Source organism: Xyrauchen texanus, chromosome 24, assembly GCF_025860055.1.
Source record: "Xyrauchen texanus isolate HMW12.3.18 chromosome 24, RBS_HiC_50CHRs, whole genome shotgun sequence".
In the NCBI taxonomy this organism is placed as follows: Eukaryota; Metazoa; Chordata; class Actinopteri; order Cypriniformes; family Catostomidae; genus Xyrauchen; species Xyrauchen texanus.
This window is the reverse complement of record NC_068299.1, coordinates 9666186-9689988: the sequence shown is the minus strand read 5'-3', so window position 1 is coordinate 9689988 and position 23803 is coordinate 9666186. Positions and strand designations below refer to the sequence as shown.

The 23803-nt window shown below is 38.5% G+C and overlaps 4 protein-coding genes across 4 annotated transcripts; all 4 read right to left on the bottom strand.

The window, feature by feature from the left end:
* Nucleotides 1-415: 415 nt before the first annotated feature.
* Nucleotides 416-1459, bottom strand: LOC127617883 (interferon alpha-inducible protein 27-like protein 2A). Its single transcript, XM_052090022.1, has 4 exons — nt 1404-1459; nt 1238-1267; nt 796-957; nt 416-677 (listed from the first exon to the last, which is right to left on the bottom strand). The coding sequence occupies exons 1-4, from the start codon at nt 1411-1413 to the stop codon at nt 580-582; spliced, it is 300 nt and encodes a 99-aa protein (XP_051945982.1). The 5' UTR covers nt 1414-1459; the 3' UTR covers nt 416-579.
* Nucleotides 1460-3059: 1600 nt separating this feature from the next.
* On the bottom strand, nt 3060-10508 carry LOC127617882 (interferon alpha-inducible protein 27-like protein 2A). The gene is made up of 4 exons (XM_052090021.1): nt 10374-10508; nt 7578-7613; nt 6133-6294; nt 3060-3400 (listed from the first exon to the last, which is right to left on the bottom strand). Exons 1-4 carry the CDS (start codon nt 10381-10383, stop codon nt 3294-3296), a joined length of 315 nt encoding a protein of 104 aa, XP_051945981.1. The 5' UTR covers nt 10384-10508; the 3' UTR covers nt 3060-3293.
* A 1088-nt stretch (nt 10509-11596) lies between these two features.
* Nucleotides 11597-14453, bottom strand: LOC127617879 (interferon alpha-inducible protein 27-like protein 2A). The gene is made up of 4 exons (XM_052090018.1): nt 14343-14453; nt 14161-14196; nt 13907-14068; nt 11597-12135 (listed from the first exon to the last, which is right to left on the bottom strand). Exons 1-4 carry the CDS (start codon nt 14350-14352, stop codon nt 11906-11908), a joined length of 438 nt encoding a protein of 145 aa, XP_051945978.1. The 5' UTR covers nt 14353-14453; the 3' UTR covers nt 11597-11905.
* Nucleotides 14454-15264: 811 nt separating this feature from the next.
* LOC127617880 (interferon alpha-inducible protein 27-like protein 2A) lies at nt 15265-19991 on the bottom strand. The gene is made up of 4 exons (XM_052090019.1): nt 19799-19991; nt 19325-19360; nt 17037-17198; nt 15265-16805 (listed from the first exon to the last, which is right to left on the bottom strand). Exons 1-4 carry the CDS (start codon nt 19806-19808, stop codon nt 16696-16698), a joined length of 318 nt encoding a protein of 105 aa, XP_051945979.1. The 5' UTR covers nt 19809-19991; the 3' UTR covers nt 15265-16695.
* Nucleotides 19992-23803: the final 3812 nt, after the last annotated feature.

Below are 23803 nucleotides of genomic sequence, written 5' to 3'. Positions count from 1 at the left end.
GGTTCTTGCGTGTCTTGTCACTAATTTTGTTGAATGAGTGTGAAGTGATTTGAGATAGCGCCCCACACTTTGAGAATCACTGCTGTACATGATGTTATGTATTTGAAGGTTTAAAAAAACAATTCAAACACAGACCGTGTGACATAAAGAGGTTCAGTTTAGGCTTTAAACATTTGCTATATTTAGCCCCAAACCCACCACTTCGCTAGCACATTTTAGCTGCTTTGCACTTCTAAGAGGAGTCTGAACTGTAACTTAAGTTTGAGTGAAGAATTCTGAGCACTCACAGTGAAATAACATTTGCTTACGTTATTCAAAGAGATAAGCTAATTATAGTAATCCACCTATATTTTTGTTTGTTTTACACATATAATGAACACTTACAAGAAAATACATGTGAGACAGTCCGTGATATATGAGAATAATTTATTGTTTTATTTTTTAAGAATTTGATAAACAGGCAGATTCAATTAATATGTATATCCCTATAAAGGCTATAGCCTAGGTCTTAGAATGACAAGTACATACCATATATACTAGTAGGCCTAAGTTACATAGTCCTAAGACAAGTATGATTAGTTACGCAGTGCCGTTGCTAGCCATACCGGCAGCTGCACCCACAACGGCTCCCGCAGCGCCCATGACGACGTTAGCCACTATAGGGATTCCAGCAGCACCTAATGACAGAAATTATTTCAGGAGTTAAACATTTTAATGACCAAACCTCTAAGCAATTCCATAATTTCAAGTGGGAGATGTTCATTTAATGATTTATATGCCTGATATTTGGCTCACCAGCGGATTGAAGAATTGCTACCACGGATCCGGCTGAGACCCCACCGCCACTAGCCACTGCGGTAACTGACATCAGTGAGGAGGCAACAGAGCCTGCTGCTATTCCACTTGCGGTGAAACCGACAGCCGTTAAAACGGCAGGTGCTGCAACAACTGTTGCGACTGAGAAAATACGGCATATTTGTATAAACGTACTAGTTCAGCTGGATCGTTTTTGCATATACCATAAATAAAAATCATTTAATGCCTCTCAAAATATTTAGGGGTGAACGTCACTATTCCTGATTTTTATATCTTTGTTAAAGTAGTCTAAAATAATAATAATAACAATGATAATAATAAAATAATTAAGTGATTTGAAACTCAAGGGATCTTTAAAAAATTAATAATTATAAAAACATTCAAGCAACAACAAATATTAAAACATTTGTATTAGATTTACCTGCTCCTGCACCAGCTAGAGCCAGCGTATCTTGAAACAGGAGATTAAAATAAATAAAAATAAATTAATTACATTACCCTTAGTAAGTTAGTTTGGTAACATAAGGTTGGTAATGCCTGATAAAAATAATATGTAAGATTCTGCAGTTAGATTAGAAGTTACTTACAGAGATCCATTTTAACAGTAAACTTCAGCAGGGCTTGAATGCTCTTGAACTGAGCCCTTGTGTGTTAGAGTTTTAGATAAAGAACTAGGTGGCTCCTTTTCTGGAAACGAAACTAAAACTGTAATAAATTAACATGCAAACATCATAAGAACAGAGGACTAGTAGGACATATGATCAGACTCTGTAAGGAGAGAAGCAGAAATTCTAACATGGTCCTGTTTCAGTAGTTGGTGTTTGCTTTTAGACTATGTAATCGGCTTGATTCATGTAGTTAAATGGCAAGGACAAACCAGCCACTGGATGATAACATGATACTTTTCATCAAATTTCTGAGCGCTTAGCTAAATTCTAGCAACAACATGGAAAAAGTACAGCTTTAACATGTGAAGCGCTGAGGGCTCAAATGTACCTTCTAAATGTAATGAATCATTCAAGCAATCAGCCAATCAAGTCTGTGTGTTTAAGAGGTGCCTAAAACCCCCTTTACTGTTGTAAAAATGACTGTCATGCACTTTGAGTGGGCTATCACTTGTTTAAGACAGAGCCAACAGTGATAAAAGGTACCAGTGTTTGATAAATAATTACATGTATTAATAGTAATAATCACAATAAATAATTCTTCCACAAAGTCAAATAGTTAATCATCCCAACTATAATATATTGCACATGCTGTATATGTATTACGGTAGAATTCAATTCATCTTCAAACAAGGCTCTTCCAACCACACTGTCAGAACACAGCAGTCATGTGGGAATCATGTGATCCAGGCAGGATGAGCTGATGAAATAAACAACAATAAGACTACATAACCTTATGTAACCCACCCCAATATTTGGAGTTTGTGTTGAGTTTGTGGGCATATTTCAGCTGTGTTCGGTGATGTTCGGGCATGAGAGAGCAACGCTGGAGGTCCCAAAAATGGAGGACGATCATTAGTCAAAGGATGGAGCATATGGAAAAGAGGATTCTTCGTTGATTGAGGAGATTTTGCAGTAATTTTCACACTGAACAATAAACACATAAACAATACACAGGTCTGATTGGAATTTGTACTGATTTTATTAATTGTGTTATTGGTTTATTTCAAGACAGTGCTGTTGAGCCTGTCATTTCTGTATTTACATACAATTGCTATTCTGTTGTTTTGTTTGTTTTTGTTTAATGTGTAAACTGTGATCATCAGTAATACTGCTGATTTGAAGAAAGATAAGTGGTTCATACTGAGAATACAGTTAAAGTTTATTCAAACTAATACTGTTGTATGGTTTATTCATTCAGTTGGATATCTGCAGCTGGCGAAAACCTCAGGTTGCGGTCACATATACACCTTTGAACTTATATGATTATTGTTTCATACAAGTTGAGAGGGTCTTGTGAAACCCCGGACTCGGCACTCAAAATATTTGTTCATTTAAAAGTATTTAGTGAGCTCAGACCCATTGAGAATATCTTTTTCTCTTCAGATATATTATTGTGGCCCTGGGGGTAACACTTACGTCAGGGTTATATGCATGCAGTGTATTTGATGTCAGTTTATGTCCATTTTCTAAATGACTGGAGCAAGCAGTACGTTTATTTATGTAGCCACAAGTCTAAATACACCAAAAACCCAGTTCTTACATGAGAACTTGAACATTTATTTTAACATCTGCACCCATTCATGAAATTGAAGTAAAAATGTTTTATTAATATTTGTCACATTACAGTCACAAAGTTACATTTCCACAATCTGAGTAAACCTCAGAAAATGACTAATTTTAAACTTTAATGACAGAATGCAAACTACTTCAAGCTGCTTCTTATTTTAAAACACAATCTTTATCATTAAGAGTTGTGCACATTTTAACATGACATGCATGCTGCTGCCAAATGCCTTTTATAACCTTTTATTAATAGAAGATCTTCAACAAATCAGCAGCTCCACCTAATATAGCACCCGCGGCACCGCCCACAGATGCCGCACCTGCTGTAACCACTGCAGACATCCCAGCAGCACCTGATCAGGGAGAACATGGAAGGTCTTTAACTTAAAGAATACAGACATGTCTTTAATTTGAAGACTTTCAAAAGGAAGATTTAACTGGCATAATCATACTCAAACATAGGCTAATCCAGTGCGGTGAAAACCGTTCCTCAATTTCAGAACACAATAGCCTTCATTAATTTACCCTTCGCTAAGCCCCTCCGTAACAGCGCTTCTGACCAACCCTGTCATAGCAACTGTTGCCCTGCCACCATTGCTCTGACATGCTTATGCTATTTTCCAAGGATGCCTATGGAATTTATGTGCGTTTGAATAATTTTAAGTGGGATTTTATCTAAATAATCCAAAAATGTTTTTAAACACGTTGATGCCTGATCATTTGTAATAGTGACACAGGTTACCCAGAGAGAATACATGTTGTGTTTTCTTTCTTAAAAAAATAAAATAAATCTGGAGTAGAGCATACTATGGATTAAACTGTGTCAGTCCTCATTCCCAGACATATAATATCTGCAACGACACCTACATTTGCTCCAAGGTAAATTAAAGCTAATAACTGAACGTTAATTCATATATTGATTCAAGTCATAGTAAAGTGATAGTAGCTAAATAAACAGTTCACAGCATCAAAATGAGCATGTTATGAGATGTAAACAGTTCTATTTAATTTTGCTAATGTTATTAGATCTGTAATTGCTATTCAATTAACCCATTTGTGCCCAAATATTTCTGAATGGTTTCATGCATATAGTCATGTTAATAGTGTCCTATATGAACACGTTCTGCATTTATTTTCCCAAGTTTTTTTTTCTTCTTCTTGAAAATCATATTTGAATGTGCGGCAACTTTAGTTGCCGGTGGGCAAATATGTTGTATGCACGCCTTCAATGTCAAATTTGAATAGGAGGAGAACATTTGGCATCTTTCTCAAAATAACTGCTTTCAACAGATCAATCTTTATTCATAAAAAAATGTATTATGTGTAAAAGTATAAAGACATTCACTGCAAACCCAAAAAAGCTGCTTCTAGCTTATAATCTCTTGAATTTGAAAACAAATTATTAAAATGTTGAAATTATCTTGAATAAATGGGAATTTAAACAGTCATCAACAAATCCATTTACTTGGGTAGTGGTGGAACATAGTGCAGACATTAAGTTGCCCTAACAGGGCATTGTGTATCAAAAAGTTAAATGAAAATAAATATAATTAATGCATTAACACCCATGGTGCTGGAGAAAACTCTGGGCAACCAGCCTTTGTTAGGAGAGGAGATCTCTGTCTCCCTCTTTACATGACTGGTATGAATGAATGAAAGAATGCATTTTCAATTAGTGGGTTTTGAATGAATTAAATAATTAATAAATACATGTTTTGTTTTTGTGTCATGCCACCTAACATATAGACCCCATCCTTCCAACCTGCCACCCTGCAGCCTCACCTCCCACTTCCCATTACACCTTCATGTGCCTGTAATAACACCAGGCATTGACCATAGCACTGTTGTGTGCCCAGCTGTAGCATGGCCAACACCACTTCTTTGATCGGATGCCAATCTGGTAACGGTTTACACATTGGTCACAGGTCAACACAGCCACAAGACTGAAATGCACATATGGGAGATATGTGCATTTCAGTCTTTATACTGTAGGTGATTTCATAAAGTAATGTAAATGTAAACTCTTTACTTGTCTGAATTTCAACATTATAATGGAATCATAAGCTACTAGTCATAAAAAGTATTAGGGTCCTTGACTGATAAGAATGAAACGCATCCAAACTGGATGAAGGGGTCTCAATATTTTGCCCCTTACAGGACATAATATCATAAAAGTTTGAAAAACTACAGCAACTAATCAATTAAGTTATGTTTAGGTGGAATATTATAAAAGCAAAAAGCACTAAAAAGACCAATAACCTTGATTTATTAACCTATTAACACAGTATACCCCATTTCCCAATGATATATGTACTTACAAGGCATTTGCCCACCGGCAACTATTGTTGCCGCTTGAACTATTGAATAAGTATACAAGACACTATAGATATCTTGTAATATTTGTTTTGTTTATGTGATTCTAGAGACCTTCATGATTATGTAGATTTATATAATTATGTAAAAAAAAAAATACTTAGTAGTAACATGAAAATGACCTTTTATTGGGAGGGTTTGACTTTGCCATGCTTCCTGGAAGAAGGGGTAGGAAGTTGACAGCGTTATGTGACAGGAAGGAAGTGAACACCATTTTTTTTTTTTTTTTGAAATCCTTAATTTGGTTGTTTTCTTGCAAGTCATTGAGATATAAAACATGTATAGCATCTAGAAAAATACTTACAAAAGGAAAATGACAGCTATACACTGCGGCAACTATAGTTGCTGGTGGGCTTAAATGGGTTAAGTATTTCTCTTTTCAAGTGACTGTAATAATCATCTGCCTTGATTCTGATTCAGTCTCCACAGTTTTTAAACAAAATACTGTGTAATTGAATTATTTATTTTACAAAACCTCAGATAAATATGCATTACAATGTCACTCTTCATACCAGCCCACGTAAAAATATTATCCATTCTGTTTATGAGAATATTTAGCCAAAAATTGCATCGTTCACGGCAGTCTCCCATTCATTCCAATGGGGAGTTCTGCAGAGCTTGTCAGAGTGAGCCACCTAAGCTAAGCTAAGGGTCAATTAGGTGTCATAAATTTAGTTGCACCTATAGAAGTAATTAATTTCAACACAGGTACCTGCTGACTGGAGGACAGCCACCAAACTTCCTGCAGCCACCGCACCCCCATTGGCTACGGCTGCTGATGACATCATGCTGGCCGCCACAGAACTTGCTGCGATACCGGCGGAGGTGAATCCAGCTGCAGTGAGAGCCAGTGGAGCCAACACAACTGCACCAGCTGTAATCAACATAAATAGCGCTGAGCATCCTAGTAAATAATCCTAGAAAAATATTCTTTACCATTTAATATTTAAATCTACAGCACTACTTGATGACAGAAAAACGCTAAAACCAGCCCAAGCTGTTTGGCAGGTTTTAAGCTCTGTAGGCCTACACATATGAAGCGACTTAACGCTTGATGTCGCTAAAATTACATTTAGCTGTGGAGAGTGTTACATAAACTACAGCGGTGCTCAATGCATTAAATCATCAGATTAGTGTCACGAACCCCGTTCTTCTGCCCCATCTCCGCTTCCTCACACACGCACACTATCTCCCTTCTCACACACGCGCACTCCCTTGTGCTTACTCGCTCGTTCCGCCCCCTTCGAGTTCGGACGCTCGCATTGCTCGCTCGAGCCCTCACGCCCACTATGCTTCCCCGGGCTCTCTTATTCGTAAAATATCTCCTCCCTCTGGCGCACTCGCCTCAATCAGCCTGAACATTATCACCACTTGCACTCACGCGCTTCCTATCTTCACACATTGTTTACACCTGCACTCACGCGCTTCTTGTCCCCACACATTAGTTACACCTGCACTCGTCCCTATCACCTGTCATTGTTTACACCTGTTCTCGCCCCTATAAATACACTATCCTTCCGTTTGTTTCCCGTTGGTTATTGTATTTAGATTCCCGTGTTTTGACCCCCGCTAGTCGCGTCTAGTTTTGACTTCCCCACTCTTGATTATCCCCTTAGTTTGCCAACTCCCTATTCCTCTCGTTTCCCTGTCTTTCGCTTCCGCTTATCCCGTCTTGTCTTGTCCATAGTTGTTAACTGTTTTCCCCACTTCGACCCCCGCTATCGTTCACCTCCCTCACTAGATCTGCCCCCTTGTTCATCTCTTTGATTCCCCGGCTCTTGACCCTACGCTTCCCACGACTACTCTTCATTGGATTTGCCCCTTGTATGTACTTTTGCCTGCCTGCAAATAAACGCAGTTTTTGACTTACATTGTGACTGTCTCAACTTGTGTGCGTTACAATTAGTGATCTGTCAATGTACAAAATCAACGACTCAAACCCACTCAGACTGCCAATGATTTCTAAAACATCATTCTAATTTGACAAATAATCTTGTCCATAAAAATAAACATTCTGCAGGGGAGAGTGATTTAATATGAACTGCACCAGTGCTCATTGCATCAATTTAATCACAGGCTGTTTTTTTTAGCATGGTGACAAGGATTGTCTCTATTAAGCATCTCATTAGACAGAAGCAAATACTGAAAATATCTTACCAGCCCCAGCTGTAACCCCAATAATGGTGAATAGTCCTGAAAATAAATAATACAAGGTGTTCAAAAATGATGAAACTCAGAAAAGACGTTTAGTTAAGCTATAACCATAAACAAAGTACCATAAATATAAAAATCATTCTCTGTCTATTTTCAATTCTTCTCTAGCTTTGGTACTAGTTAAAGAATTGACTTACCATTTCTTACCAAGTTAAGAAATCAGAGCACTTAAATGAAACATATATTTAATTTGATATTTTATAAGTTACAATTCAATTCTCATGGAAGTTTTTTTGTTGTTGTTGTTTTTTCTCTCCCTGTTCGGGCGTCATGTTCCGTCAATGGAGAGGCGCCCAAACGAGCTCTTCTGATTGGCCAAAATTCTCTGATCTCTGAACAGTGCCCGCCTGCTGCCTCTACAGATGCACAACTCACTGTTGCTCCATATTTTACACAGACATGTGGTGCAGAAGGGAGAGCGCGAGAAAAACTGTGTTTGAGACTCGTAGCAGCAGATTCAAGCAGTTGTAGTTTTGTACTTGTGTTTGTGCGAGAAAAATATCAAAGAAAAAATAAAATATTTGTGAGAGAATATTCTGCAAGTGTGCAACTCTCATTGGATGAATTCACATACTGATTTGCGGATGAACAAAATCTGTCCATGACTTCACATTTTATGATGCGGGTGTGTGAATGTGTTTTGCACCATATTTGGTGTATGAAGTCCCCATTTCAACGGTGGAGGGCTTTGAGATGAGGATTAGCAGGTTTTTGCGCAGGTGGCTGGGACTGCCTCGAAGCCTGAGTAGCATTGCACTATATGGGCAGAACAACAAGCTGAAGCTTCCCATGAGCAGCCTGAGCGAGGAGTTCATGGTGACGCGGTCCAGGGAGGTCTTACAGTATCGGGATTCCAGTGATCCAAAGGTTGCCCAGGCTGGGATTGAGGTCAGGACAGGGCGGAAGTGGAGGGCTGCCGTGGCAGTGGACAACGCAGAGTCAAGGCTACGGCAAAGGGTGTTGGTGGGCTCAGTGGCACATGGGAGAGCTGGCCTGGGCAGCAGAAGAACTCCTCGCTATGACAAGGTAGAAGGGAAAGAGAGGAGGTCCCTGATCCTGGAGGAGGTGCGTGCAGGAGCTGAGGAGAAATGAGCTTGCCAGATGGCTGGGATGCGGCAACAGGGCGCCTGGACAAGATGGGAGCGAACAGTGGAGCGCAAAGTCACATGGACTGAGCTTTGGAAGGCTGAACCCTACAGGATAAAATTCCTGATCCAGGCGGTCTACGACGTGTTGCCAAGTCCATCCAACCTCTTCTCCTGGGGAAAGGTGGAGACACCAGCATGCCCCCTATGCCAGAGGAGAGGAACGTTGGAACACATCCTGAGCTGCTGTCCAAAAGCCCTGGGCGAAGGGCGGTACCGCTGGCGGCATGACCAGGTCCTAAAAGCCGTAGCGGATTCTATCTGCAGTGGAATTAGCCACAGCAAGAGCCTTCGCCCAGTGAAGACCACAGCCTTTGTCAGAGCTGGGGAGAAGTCAATACCAGCTGCCCGGGGCACCTCCTCTGGCCTGTTGGCAACGGCGCGCGACTGGGAGCTGGCAGTTGATCTGGGCAAGCAGCTGAAGTTCCCTGAAGCAGTTTCCATAACAACATTAAGGCCTGACATTGTGCTCACCTCAGAGGCCTCCAAGCAGGTGATTCTCTTAGAGTTAACAGTGCCTTGGGAGGACCGTATGGAGGAGGCCAACGAAAGAAAGAGGGCAAAGTACTCCCAGCTTGTGGAGGGTTGCCGGAGCAATGGGTGGCGGGCAATATGCCAACCTGTCGAAGTGGGATGTCGAGGGTTTGTGGGCCATTCCCTTTGCAGGGCCTACAAAATGCTTGGCATCACAGGGGCGAGTCAGCGAAGGGCCATCAAGTTGGCCACTGATGCTGCAGAAGTAGCATCAAGGTGGCTGTGGATCAGGAGAGGAGAGGCATGGCGTGTAGGGTAGTAGCGCCACCTGGACATAAGCTGGGACTTGATCACCCCGGCTGGGTCGCCTAGGGGAGGGGTCTGATTGTTGAAAGACCCGAAACCCCCGTGATCCTAGGTTACATCACTGATGATATGTCCAGGTGCACCAGACGGTGTATCAAAATCAGCAACAACTGTAGCAAAAATGTGAGCGTATGAGTTTCTTAATTTGTGATTCGTAGTAAAGGATTTGTGCACCTGCAATGAAGAATTTGAGAAGGTGTAACTGTTGTGTTGTGTTTGTGGGAGAGAAAATAAATCTACAAGCTTGCAACTCTTAAAATAAATTTCTCTGTGACTTCAAATTTACTGATACACATGTGTAGCTAATCTCTACAACTACAAATAACACTGTCACAGGTGCTCATTTGATTTGCACCAAAAATACTTTCATCCCCCTTAGATCAGGACATTCACTCAACTCATAGAAGAGGCACTGACAGCACAGAGAATTGCCAGTTTCGCAGTTTTAATGATCCGATTTCGTAATATTTCAACTTTAATAAAGCTATGACGCATTAAATATAACGCTATTAAAGATGTAATGGCGGGGTGTTTCCTTTAAAGATGCTCGACAGGCAAGTTTTGCTTCAGCGGAGCCTTTCTTCTGTATTTAATTATTTAGTATTTTTGCATTATAATCCCTTCACACTTTGCGATCTACATCACCTGAAGTTGTTTGGGGCGGACTGTCCATCGGGAGAACCGAGCGGGCCGGTCGCGAAATGTGCCGCAATATCAATAAGTCGACAGTGAAATAAGAAAATTGGATACTTACCGACCGGCATGATTTCGAAGGTAACAAAGAGTGAGAACAGCCGAAGAATGGGAAAATGTTTTCCTGCACAAGACTGATGTGTGCTGCTAATAAATGCATGTGCTATGCAGCAGGGGCTTTAAAGGCGGCACCACGCCCAATAATATGAGGTATTTCTTTAAGGACAAACGAAACTGAAACAGAAGGCGCTTGGCAGCATTGACGGTCATCAATATATTAATTGGTTTATTTTAACAAACATTAAAGATTCTACAGATTAGATGATACAGGGATACATCTCAAAAGAAAACATTATCCAGGCTTATATGCTGTTGAACTGAGCATAGTTTCTGAATGAAGTTTGAGCTTAAACCTCTGGGCTTGTGGTTTTTGGGAAACGAAACTGAAACCAATTAAACGTCTAACATGAAAAGGACAGACATGGACATTTTTGGGGATTTCGCAAGAAGAGCAGAATTACATCCTAGATATAAAACATTGTCCTATTTCATTAGTTGGTGTTTGCTTTAAGACTATGCACACTTCAGTTTCAGTCGACAATAAAAGTGAAATTAGTTAAATGATCTTTTGTCAAAATTACACATTAAAAACATATTTTCATTGATTTCACTGATTGATTAATGTCATTTTTTTTAAATCAATGTTTATCAAGGGCAAGTGATCAGATCATAATAGGACACGTTTCCTTTCATTTCTGAGAACGTAATCAGGTCCAGGTTTATCCTGTGAAAAACCAAGATATTGATGGTCATCAAGAATGTGATATTTAATATATATATATGCCTTTATGTGAGCTTGCTAAAGTGAATACATTTGCTGAAATGTATAAGTCATCGTCATAAATAAAAAATGTGTTTGATATTATTTAAAGTTCATTCATTACAATGCTAAATGGTGAGTCAAGCGCATTGCATTGTGGAATACAATACTCTGCACAATTAGCTTTTTTGTATACTACACATGCAACAAATATAGTAGGTTATCAAAGCATTCCATACATACAGAAAATGTTATTACATACAAATAATACTTTTGCTGTATGTAAGATTATCGGTGAACAACAACTTAAATTTCAGTCTGTTCCTCACACAAAGCTATGTAATGACTTTAGAATATTTTGAATGTAGTGCAGTATTATAGAATACATTTGTTGTGGTTTTTTGCAGCTCGGCAGTATTAATCATCATCAGAAGGTCAGACATTCAGCCTTTTACGTTTCACAGATGATATAAAATAACACACGGAGAGAAGTACCGGTAAATTACAAATTTATTTTCACGTGAACCATTTAGATTAATCAAAATGGAAAGAGGAGAATATTTTTTTTTATAACAGGGTGTAAACTACTTAGTTGCAATAAAAAAGTAGGTTGAACTATAATCTTCACAGGCTTGCTTATCGTGAGGTGACAAATTGGCAATCCAGTAATCTTGTTTAAGTCAGTGATAATAGACATCCTTTTTTATTTTATCATGCTAACAAAATAAGACCGTAAAATGCCGGTCCATGCAAACACACACAAAAGGTACTTCCTAGAGCCTTCCATGACTGTTGTGAAGTGCTAATTTCTCAATGGCATAAGCTCTTTGGACTTCAAAGTCCTCATCTACATCCCCTTCCTCATTGTAATCGTCATCTTCAGCTGGAGATGGACTTTTGGAATGCCCAGAGAACCAATCCGCAGTTCCACCAAACACAGCACCTACTGCGCCACCCACAGATGCCACAGCTGTTGTCAAACCTGCAGACAGACCAACAGCACCTGAGGAATAGCAAAAAAAGAGGATTGTGATAGAGACCAAGCAGTTACGAGGAGAATCACACCGGAGAGAAGGAATGGCATTCCAAAAGGATGCTTATTTTGTGTCCATGAAGAGCAAATGAGCAAATAACTAGTGTTAAGAGTAAAAAAAAAAGTTTTAAATGTCTAAAACCTAGAACTGTTGGATACTAAAGCAGTACCAACTCCCCTCCTCCAACAATGGAGGCCAGAGTCCTCCGCACTCAAGCAGTGCAAACAACCTTGTTTCTCCATGTGCCATCTTGTCTAGCAGCACCTCAAATTGGAACATACCTTTTCTTTTACATAAAATTAACTCACCACCACATTCTTACACACACACACACACACACACACACACACACACACACACACACACACACACACACACACAAATAAAGAGTTAAAATTAGAGTTAACAAGCAAATCAAATTCAATACATAGGATATAGAAATAATATTTGAACCTTAAATAACTATAATGAACAAAACCCCAATAAATATTTCTAAATGGCGAGTTAAAACATATCTAAGTCCTTTGAACATAGCAAAATGTCATGATGCGAGACTGCTCCACAGGCTCACAATCACAAGGACGTTTAACTAACAAATTCAGTGAGTGCACAGTTTAGCTTGTGTACAACAAACCGTCAGCAACACCAAAGATTTTTGCACTTTGTTGAGACTATTCATCTGTAAAATGCTCCTGTTCAAGAATTCTGAAATAATAATAATAATAATAATAAAAATGCAGTTTTTATGTTTACTCTTTTTGACTGTCGGTGATTTTTGGAGCTTCAAAAGAGAAATCTCCATTCACTTGCATTTGAAAGACCTACTGAGCCAAAATATATTTCTATTTTTCATCAAATGTGTTCTGGTGAAGAAAGAAATTCATACACACCTGGGATATCATGAGGGTGAGTAAATAATAAAATAATTTTCATTTATGGGTGAACTATCTCTTTAAGGCCTTGTCTTTTCACACCAAAAGTGAACCTTCACCGTAAAAAAAAAAAAAAAGAAACAATGGATTCCTAACGAGCCCTTCACACCTGGAACGAACATTCGTGCCGAATTGTGCGCTGACAAAGAAAAGCTTTTTTTTTTAAGGTCATACAGCAGGTCAACTGTTGCAAAGACTGGATTGGTCCGAAGCACTTTTAAGGCAGGGCTTAGCAAAGGGCCAATAAATCAAATTCACATACTATGAATGGAAAAGGTTTGATTCATAGCATGGACATTTTAACTTTAAAAAATACAACAGGGACTTCACTGCTTCCAGCTGCTCATTCAAATATTTAAGGAAATTAAAATGTGCACCTCTACAATAATCTACAACATATTACATTGTAAACAATTAAAAGTAAACATTGTCATATTTAACACTATATCGTCATCATCAACAGTTGATCATTAGTAATCACTTGTCATAAATTTCCAATATGGCCTAATGATCTGCAACATCTGGAAACATTCACAAGCCAGGAGTGCTTGGAGAAAATAATACAGTACCACATTTTCACTCTGAAGGACACAGCACATGCACTTATTTAATCAGATCATAATCTTTTGAAGTTTGATAATCATATTCCACACCCACAATTTAAGACCTCTTTAATTGAAAATTCAGATATTTAAGACTTTTTATGACCTTACATTTTGGAAACAATTATTCAAGACATTTTAAGACTTTAAGATCTGTAACCCAGCAATAATACTACTACTACTAATAATAATAAATTAGTGAGCACCTGCTGACTGGAGGACAGCGACCAAACTTCCTGCAGCCACCGCACCCCCGTTAGCTACGGCGGCTGACGACATCATGCTGGCCGCCAGAGAACCTGCCGCGATACCAGCGCTAGTGAAACCCGCCGCAGTGAGAGCCACAGGGGCCAACACAGCGGCACCAACTGTGTAGACATAAAGAGCACTGACATGACATGCATATTCTGTACAATTTTGCGTTTACATTTGAAGAAGCAAACACACAAAACACATTTACCTGCCCCAGTTACCACCCCAATTATGGTAAAGAGACCTGAAAATTGAGAATACAGTTATACCGAACTGAAGACAAACAGAACCATTATCTTTGTGCTACTTATAGCCTACTAATGAAAACTAATGCTCATAAGACAATGAAAAGAGTCTAATTTAGTTAGAAACCACTAGTAATTAACTTACCGCGCGGCATGACGTCGAAGAGTTTAAAACTAGCAAGAACTAGAAAACGTCCTGCAGTTTTCAGTGCTGTCTTCTTACTCTCTTTGAATTTTAACGACGATTGGATACCATCAGCTGGAGCATTATTGCCACCTATCGAAACTTCTCTTCGTTTTTGTGACTACTGTACAAGAGTGTGTAACACTGTCACTTAGCAACAAGCAAGTTAGCTTGCAAATTACGTAACGTTATTAACGTTAAATATTTTCCCAAATTTGGCAGGTCTGCGTTGTTAACTCAGTTCACAATTTCAACTTTCCACATACACCCCAGTCGTTTACCTTTGCAAAGGAGTTAAAAGCACCGTCCTCACCAGAGGAACCAGCCAGACGAAGGAAGAACGAGAGGGATAAAATCTATTTTGAGTTGTTATCGATTTGCAATCTCTTGAAATGATTGACATAATGCATTTGTCAATCATCTCCTCTTGATAGTTGGCGGAATTAACCCAGCGCTATGATTGGTCGAACTCTTCTTCTTCTTTTCCATTTCGGCAGGTTAGATGTTGCTGCCTCTTGCTGTTAGACTTGAGTAATTTTTTATTTATTATTGGAATATTAGGCGAACACTTAATACAAGAATAATTCAGTGAGTTTTGAGCAATTATATAAATTAACATTGGATGACAAATTAGAAGTGATAAGAAAAATAAAATAAAAATAAATACGTAAGTATCCAAAATAGTACATAAATAGAGAGGCAATTAATTAACAAATTATGATACAATCAAAAGTTCGTCATACAATTTAACAGTTGACACTTAAAAAAAAAAAGTTTTTAGTGTCCTAATTAGTTAAAGTTATAAAGAAAATGAATACATTTGGGTATTATTGAGGAAAATGTACATTTATTAATAAAGTATTATGCCAATAAAATAATAACATTCCCTATATATTCTATAATTACAATGAGAAAAAAAAAATTATATTGCACAATGTTAAGGCAATAACTGATTCAGTTTTTGAGGTAAAGAATTTGGATAGATCAAACCAAAATTCTTGGATAAGGGGACATTTAAAGAAAAGATGCTCAATTGACTCGATTGTTTTTACAAAATTTACAATTCAAATCCTTATTACCAAATTTACATGTGATATCGTTAGCTGGATATATTTTAGGTGTATTTCTCTAACTTTGTTGGGGATACAAAATGTATATGGTAAGAGCCATGATTTTTTCCAATTAATAATCTCTATTAGTGAATTCCAAAATATAAAAAAACTTTTCCCCCTTTTTTTTTTTTTAATTCGTTTCCTTGAGAGAAAAACATTTCTTAGAATTTTATTACTACATTTTGGGTCATAAATGTTCTTATCTTCTAATATAAATTTTTGTTCAGTCTTTACAGTCTCTCCAAATGAAACAGACCACTAGGTACTGCTTTTATCACTTCGAGAATTTCCTGGACAACAGGAAAGATGAGTTTAGACATGAAATCATAATAAGAGTAAACATTCCCTTCTGGATAAAACATGTTGCAAAGATAATCTATTCCTTTCTCATGCCAGTTCATAAGGAATATTGACTTGTTCTTTGCTATAATCATTTCATTATTCCATAACTTCACCTTGTGAGAGGAGAAATTGTGGACAAAACAAAGTTTCCATTCCAAGAGAGACTGTTCATGGAATTTGGAAAGTTTTATAGGGAGCTTAGAAGGGGAAAAGTTACAAGTTAACAAGATCTTAAGCTCTCCCACCATTTAAAAAAACATTATGTGGGATGAAGCGCCAGATAGAGGCTGGTGAATGAATGCATTGTTTAAACAAATTCAAATTGAATGTATTATTAACACAAAAAAAGTCTAACATGTCAAAACCTCCATCCGTTTTTTTTACCACTTATTCTGTACTCTGTAGTGGAATACATTTCAAAAGTAACAATCCCAACCAGACTGCCATAATACATAAAAATCATGTGGAAATCATGAGATCCAGGAGGCTGATCAGATAAACAACAGACTGCACCACCGTGCATTAGGGTCACATTAATTTACCGTATTTGATGTCAGTGTATGTCCATTTTTGAAAGGACTAAAGCAAGGGGGGGATCAACATTTAAGATTTAAATTTTTATTTAACTTCAATATGAGTCACATTATCACTATATAAAAGAACCTCAAACAATGACTTGTTTTAAACATTCATGACAGACAAAATATACATTGCTTTTATATTTAAACACTTGTGATCCTTATAGGATGTGCAAATTTTATCATGACATCAAGGTGCTGACAAACTCCTTTTATAACAGTTGAGTGTGCAGACTTTGTCTTCATTTGTCAACAGATGCTCATTGGACTCCAGTAAATTCCTTATTTTCTCAACCTTTTCAAAAAATGAACAGCTCCACCTAATACTGCACCGGTGGCTCCACCCACAGATGCCACACCTGCTGTAGCAGCTGCAGACAACCCAGCAGCACCTGATCAGGGAGAACATGGAGAACTTAAAGAACACAAAACAATAGTCTTCAACTTAAAGACTTTCCTAATGATGCCAAGAACTATACAATCCAGTCCAGTGAAGTCTGTTCCTCAATCTCAGAACACCAAAACATTTAATGTACATTAATCAGGTTCATGTCAATAATGTCTGTTTGATACATGTTTTCCTTTCAAAGCAATTCAAGGCTTCATAGAGAAATAGAGGGTACCTGCTGACTGGAGGGCAGCGACCAAACTTCCAGCAGCCACACCACCCCCATTGGCTACGGCTGCTGATGACATCAGGCTGGCCCCCAGAGAACTTGCTGCGATACCGGCGGAGGTGAATCCAGCTGCAGTGAGAGCCAGTGGAGCCAACACAACTGCACCAGCTGTAATCAACATAGCACACACAAATAAATAGTGCCGAGCATCCTAGTGAAAATTAGTACAGTTTAACATTTAAATCTAAAGAACTCACTGAAGAAAAAAAAAAAACCTAGCTAAAACTACACTAATCTGGTTTGCCAGACCAACCAAAATGTGCCCAAAACACAGACTGAATCTGCAGATTCAGTTGCTTGACTATTATTTATGCTTACTGTACATCTAACAGCACATGCCTTTTTACGGATTTCTCTTTACAGGTCTACTTCTGCTTCCCTGTTAACATTACATGTCACTTCACTGCACTGTCTTGCACAACCCATTTCCCTTTTTTCATTGCAATGCCCTGTCAGTGTTCCTGAACAATAGCACTATTACTATACTATCATGTTAGGCTTACAGAGATACATGATTCCTCCCTTTTTGCTTATATACACTAATTGTTTACAACCTGTGTTTTAGGATCTGTGCTATTTAGATTCCTGTCTGTGTCTGTCTAAAATTGTCTCTACAGTCTATGTCAGTGTTTCCCAAACGTTTTTCTGCCACGGCACACTTTTTACAACCAAAAAATTCTATGGCACACCACTATGCCACATAGGCTAACCATCATCAATATTTTTCTTTCAAGAACTTGTTATCTGTCCGTCTTAGTAATGTGTTACTTGTAATGTTTGAAATTCGGCTATGCAAAAAAAAAAAAAAATCAAGTCATATACAGTGCTTGCGTTAGACTCTCTCATCGTCCGTCATTTTGACGGAGAGGGGTCGTAAAAATTCCATCATAATCTATTATTACCCGTCATTTAAATTTTCATATTTTATTGATAATATATTAAATTGCTTTTATTTTCGTTCACATTTTCATTTTTAATCATGAATTTACAGAACGAGCATATAGCAGATTATGCATTTATTTATTCATGAAGAGAACAGAGGTACAACAGAGACACCACACGAAGCAGATGAATGACAGCGGAGGGCACTAAAATATGAACAACGCAATATTACAAAAATACAATTAAAATTTTAACAAAACACGTAAAAATGAACTGAGCACAACTCAATCAAAAACTCAAACCTTCCTCCTGGTCCGCATCGACTTAAACTGGGTGCTCGCCTGTGCATAATAAAACGCATCAAGGGAGACTGAAGCTGAGGCAATTGTCATTAGATTTAGTGTCTTTGCCTCGGACAGACGACTTCTCGTGGCAGTTTTAATTTGGTTCTGGAGGCTCAACTCAGCGTCAAGCGCCGCATTGCCCTCCACATGACAAGAGTAGCAGAAAGAGTCACCAGAGGTGCGATTTTACGAGTTTGCTACATAAAAAAGCGAGAGGTGTGCACAATAAACATTGAAAACATGTATTTGGAAGAGAGAAAAAAAGCTTGCAGTTGCTTTGATAGCAGAAAGTAATAAAAGGACGTGTTTATGTTTGGGTCAAAGCGTTTTCTTGGTAAATTAGTTCAATAACTGGGGTCTCTTGATATTCATAAACGATAAGGTAAAATTTAATTAAAAGAAATTATGAGACATGAAAAAAAGAAATTATGTTTTTAAAAATTTCTTGTTGCTTAGTACTCTCAAAGACATTATTGGTGAAGAAAAAACGTGTGTGTGAAAAACTTCGGTGTAAAGTGACGTCACTTCATAGACTTCAATGTATTCTGCAGCGCTGATGCGAATCCTGTGAAAGACCCTTAATGCGTATAAATATCAGTCACATTTGCACATTAATCACTGCACTTCACAACCACAAGTGACCGATTATGGTTTCAAACCGGTGAATTTTTCAGAAAGGTGAGGCGTTTTGATCCCTGAAATGTTGTTTTTAATGCATTTATTTATTTTGTGGAATTTTATAATTTTCCAGGGCAAACCTGACAATCGTCACGGCACAGTGGTTGGGAAACACTTGTTGTCACAAGCATTTTAATGCCCATGTGAACCCTGTGTAATCTGTGCAAATGACAAATAAACTTGACTTTGACACTGGTCGAGGTGACCAGCTAAAACCAGCCAACCAGCTTAAGCTTGTTTTAGCTGGTTTTTTTTTACATTTTCAACAGGGTGTCAATAGTTTTCTGTATTAAGAGCTTCATTACACAGAGAAAAATACTGAAATCTTACCAGCCCCAGCTGTAACCCCAATAATGGTGAATAGTCCTGAAAATGGAAAACACAGCAAATTTAAAAACAGAAATGACAAAATTCAGAAATGACATTTGTCATGTACAAATGCTATAACCATAAACAAATACACTTCCTATAAATACATAAATAAATGCTTCTTAGTGTCCCTTTCCTTTAATGTAAATTCTGCTTTAGCTTTTGTACTACCAATGCTGATAAAACCAGCTGAAGCCAGACTGAAGCTGGTCTTAAGATGGTCCAAGCTGGTGCTCAGCTGAAAGGAAATGTTAGCAGTCCGACCAGCAAAACAGTGCTCAACCCCCGTCCCCTAAAACCTGCCAACTGCGAATATTGTTGGTTCACGTATGATAAATCGCTTGTGATGTTCCTCATTTGTAGCTTGCTTTAGAAAAAGAGTCTGATAAATGATTAAATGCAATGCAATCCTGTTTCTGAAAATGCGCTACTTACCTCTCGACATTATTTTAAAGAGTTTAAATTAAACGACAGAGAACAGCCGAATGACACGAGCAGCGTTTGTACTGCTGAGTTGAGCAGAAGTTTTAAAGACGGCACCGCGCCCCATGGAATGACGTCCTGAAGCCGAGCCCGAAACCAAAGCCTGCTTGTGACTCACTAGTGACACTGCTGCTACTACTACTTCTTCTTCTTCTTTCTGTTTACTGGCGGATGGCAAACCAACGTGTATAAGTACATACCGCCACCTACTCTACCGGAGTGTATAACAGCAGGGTTTTACATACTTCGGGTTACATACAAAATAAAATAAAACCACTATATTTTACGATCTAATCCTGTATTTTTAAGAAAATTAAAGCGAGCCTTGCAGTAATCCCTCATTTTCTCACTCATCCACGGTCCAGTTCATATATCTTATTACGTAAGATGTTCCTCTCTGAATTATATTTACTACACCACATAATGACATGCTCAACGTGTTCAGGAACATTACAAACTTCACATTTATCTGATACGCACTTTGCCAAAGGGACATTTCATTATGTCATCCTCATTTAATTCCTACGCTCTCTTTGCAATCTCGTCTGCCTTCTCATTACCCTCTACACCAACATGAGCAGGAACCCCAAAAAACTGTACATCAGTTCCAACCCTTTATATTCTCAACATTATAGTAAAAATGTCCAGCAATAGATCATCTCTTATTGTTTCTTTTGAGTTCAAGCTACTTAGAGCTGCAGTAGAGTCTGAAAAAATGACAACTCTCTCAGGCCTTACCTCTTCTATCCATAGTAATCCTAAAATGATGGCGACTATTTCAGATGTAAATACAACAATACAACATATCATTAATTATTTTGCATATGACATTAACATTAAACTTGGGTATGTATACTCCTGCTCCTACATGTTCACCCCCTGGGTCTTTAGATCCATCAGTAAATATTGGCATTTAATTAAAATAGTTCCTTTTCACATATAATCTTGAACCAAATATCCAACATTTTCCACATTCCTTTCAGTCCATTCTCTCTTCTGCTCCACAAGTTGAAAGTCCACCTTGGACACTGGAAATATTAATGGAGGAACATTACCACATACAGTATTAGTCCCTAATCTAACCTAAAAACAAAATTCACCTCAGCTATTGTATGAATATTCCAACCAAATCCTTTACGTTTTTGTTGTTGTGAATATTTCCAACAATCACACTGCACCTTTGTTGCAGGCTGTTCCTCTCCAGATCCTTTTAACTTAACCCAATATGCCAATGACAACTTTGAACATCTTATTTCCACCAGTAATACATTAGTGGGAGTTGTTTTAACTGCACCAATACGGAGTCTTAGGGCTCTGAACTGAATTCTGTCAAGTTTTCCCAACACACTCTTAGCTGCTGCTCCATATACCATTCATCCATAATCAATACATGAACATATTAAGGCCCTATAAATATCCAGTAGTGATTATTTATCTGCTCCCCATTCATAACCAGAAACTGATCTCATGTGATTCAATACCTTTTTACATTTTGTTCCAACATGTTTAATATGATTCTTCCATATACATTTCTTATCAAACCAACTACCTCACTACCTACCAAACGGTAGTACCAGAGCACCTTTCCTGCTACCAGGTATTACACGTTCTCTCCGTATCTTATTAAACAGATTTAATATCATTTCCAATACTTCATCTGGTAATTGGCTAAACATAGCATAACATAGTTGGTCTTCTCCTGGTGCTGTATATCCACTTCCCTCTAAGGCCATTTTCAACTTGTGTAATGATACGTAAGTCCATGTCAAGTGCCGATCCATCACTATCCTTTAACATTGTTACATCAGTATTTGCTCTTACTATGTCATCTTTTCATTGTTTATGTGTTTAATCTAAATTACTTCACTATGTACACTTGCAAACTTCTTATCCAGTAGATCAGCTTTCTCCTTATTTGTAATTGCCAGATACTCTCCATCTCTCAGTACTGGTATTTTAACAGATTTTCTTTTCCCACTCATCTTTTTAATCATTAACCAAACGTGTCTCTCTCTCTCTCTCTCTCACACACACACAAGTTTGGAATAATGTACAAATTTTGCTCTTATGGAAAGAAATTGGTACTAATTGGTACCAAGTGTCATTCAACTGATCACAATGTATAATCAGGACATTAATACCATGAAAAATTACATCAAAGAGTTCTCATCAAAATATCCTCCACTTGCAGCAAATGACAGCTTTGCTGATTCTTGGCATTCTAGCTGTCAGTTTGCCCAGATACTCAGGTGGCATTTCATCCCACACTTCCTGCAGCACTTGCCATATATGTGGCTGTCTTGTTGGGCACTTCTCACTCACCTTACAGTTTAGCTGATCCCACAAAAATTCAATGAGTTTAAGATCCAAAACACTCTTTTCCAATTATCTGTTGTCCAGTGACTGTTTCTTTGCCCACTCTAACCTTTTCTTTTTCGGTTTTAAAAGTGGCTTTTTCTTTGCAATTTTTCCCATAACGCCTGCATCCGAGTCTTCTCTTTACTGTTCTACATGAAACTGGTGTTGAGTGGGTAGAATTCAATGAAGCTGTCAGCTGCGGACATGTGATGTGTCTATTTCTCAAACTAGGGACTCTGATGTACTTATCCTCTTGTTTAGTTGTACATCAGGGGCTGAATATACAATGAAGCCTGTCATGTCGCTTTAAAATGTGTTTTCTACCCTGTTTCAGCAGTTCAGTGGTTTGTTTATCTTTGTAACCATAGTAACGTAGTACCAGCGCATGTTAGGAAACAGGAAGAAAAATTGCTATGCGCTAATTTGCTACAGGAATGCGCGAGCTCTACCAGTCGTCAGTTTCTGAGTCGATCGCTTTTCCTTTCCCCTTTTTGCTAAGGCAACGTCTGTGAGTATTTATTATCGTGTAACATTAGGTTACTGCTTATTTTAATTTTGTAAGACTATTGAGAAGGCTAATTTAGCTTTGTTTATTGCTGCTGTTTTTTACTAGCTCTAATGTGTTAATCATATAAGCTGCACTGCTATGTTAGCTAATCGGTGCTATTTACACTGTTACTGTGTATTTGGGTTTGATTAATAATATAGACTTCTTATACTGTATTGCAGTTTCACAAAATTCCCAGTAAACTTCTTGGAAATGAATCAGCTGTGTCCTGGAGTTTCTTGGGAGTGTTTAAGCTGAATGGAACATAGTCCATGATAGTGAAAAGACGGCAACACAGCTAATGAGGGATACAAGGATTGCCATCCTACGAAGCAACTCATTACCGGGAGATAAGCGGCTAACACTACAGCGCCCTGTCGGCTTCACACTAGCTTCCTTCCCCTGATATTGAAAACACTGTGAGTCACAATGTCACAACGTAGCAAAAGTAAAAAAGGAAATGGTGATAACCAATCTGAGACTGTGCGTTCAAGAAGCAGTCGTTCATCTGGTACATTGTCCAGCTCGAAGATTAGCATGGCTGTCGCCATGGCAAAGGCAAAGGCTGAAGCAGCGCAAGCTAGAGCGGCACATGCGCTAAAAGAAATTCAACTTAAAGTGGAGCAGGCACGAGTTCAAGCTAATCTTGATGCTTTAAATGATGAAAAAGAAAAGGATGCTGCCATAGCAGAGGCAAATGCTCTTGTGGCTGGTTTACAAGATATGGGCTTTGAAGTATGCAGTAAGGCTAACAGCCCGGTCCCTCAATCGGTCAAAGACCAGCGCGTCGCAGCCTATGTGTCGGCACAAGCCAGCCTAAGCAGCAGGGGTCTACCCATCAGAAGAGGGAGTGACTATGTTTCGCCAACGCTTCATTCTCCACACCCTCAACCAATCAATGTAATCTCTTCAACACCCCAACCACTCAACGCAAGTCAAACCCAAGCTGTTGCTTCTGCCGACATTATGTCACACCAAATTCCTCAGGCCCCTCAGACCAGTGGGGCACCGCCACAAAAAAGCTTCAATCAGCCTCTCAACTCCTCTCCAGC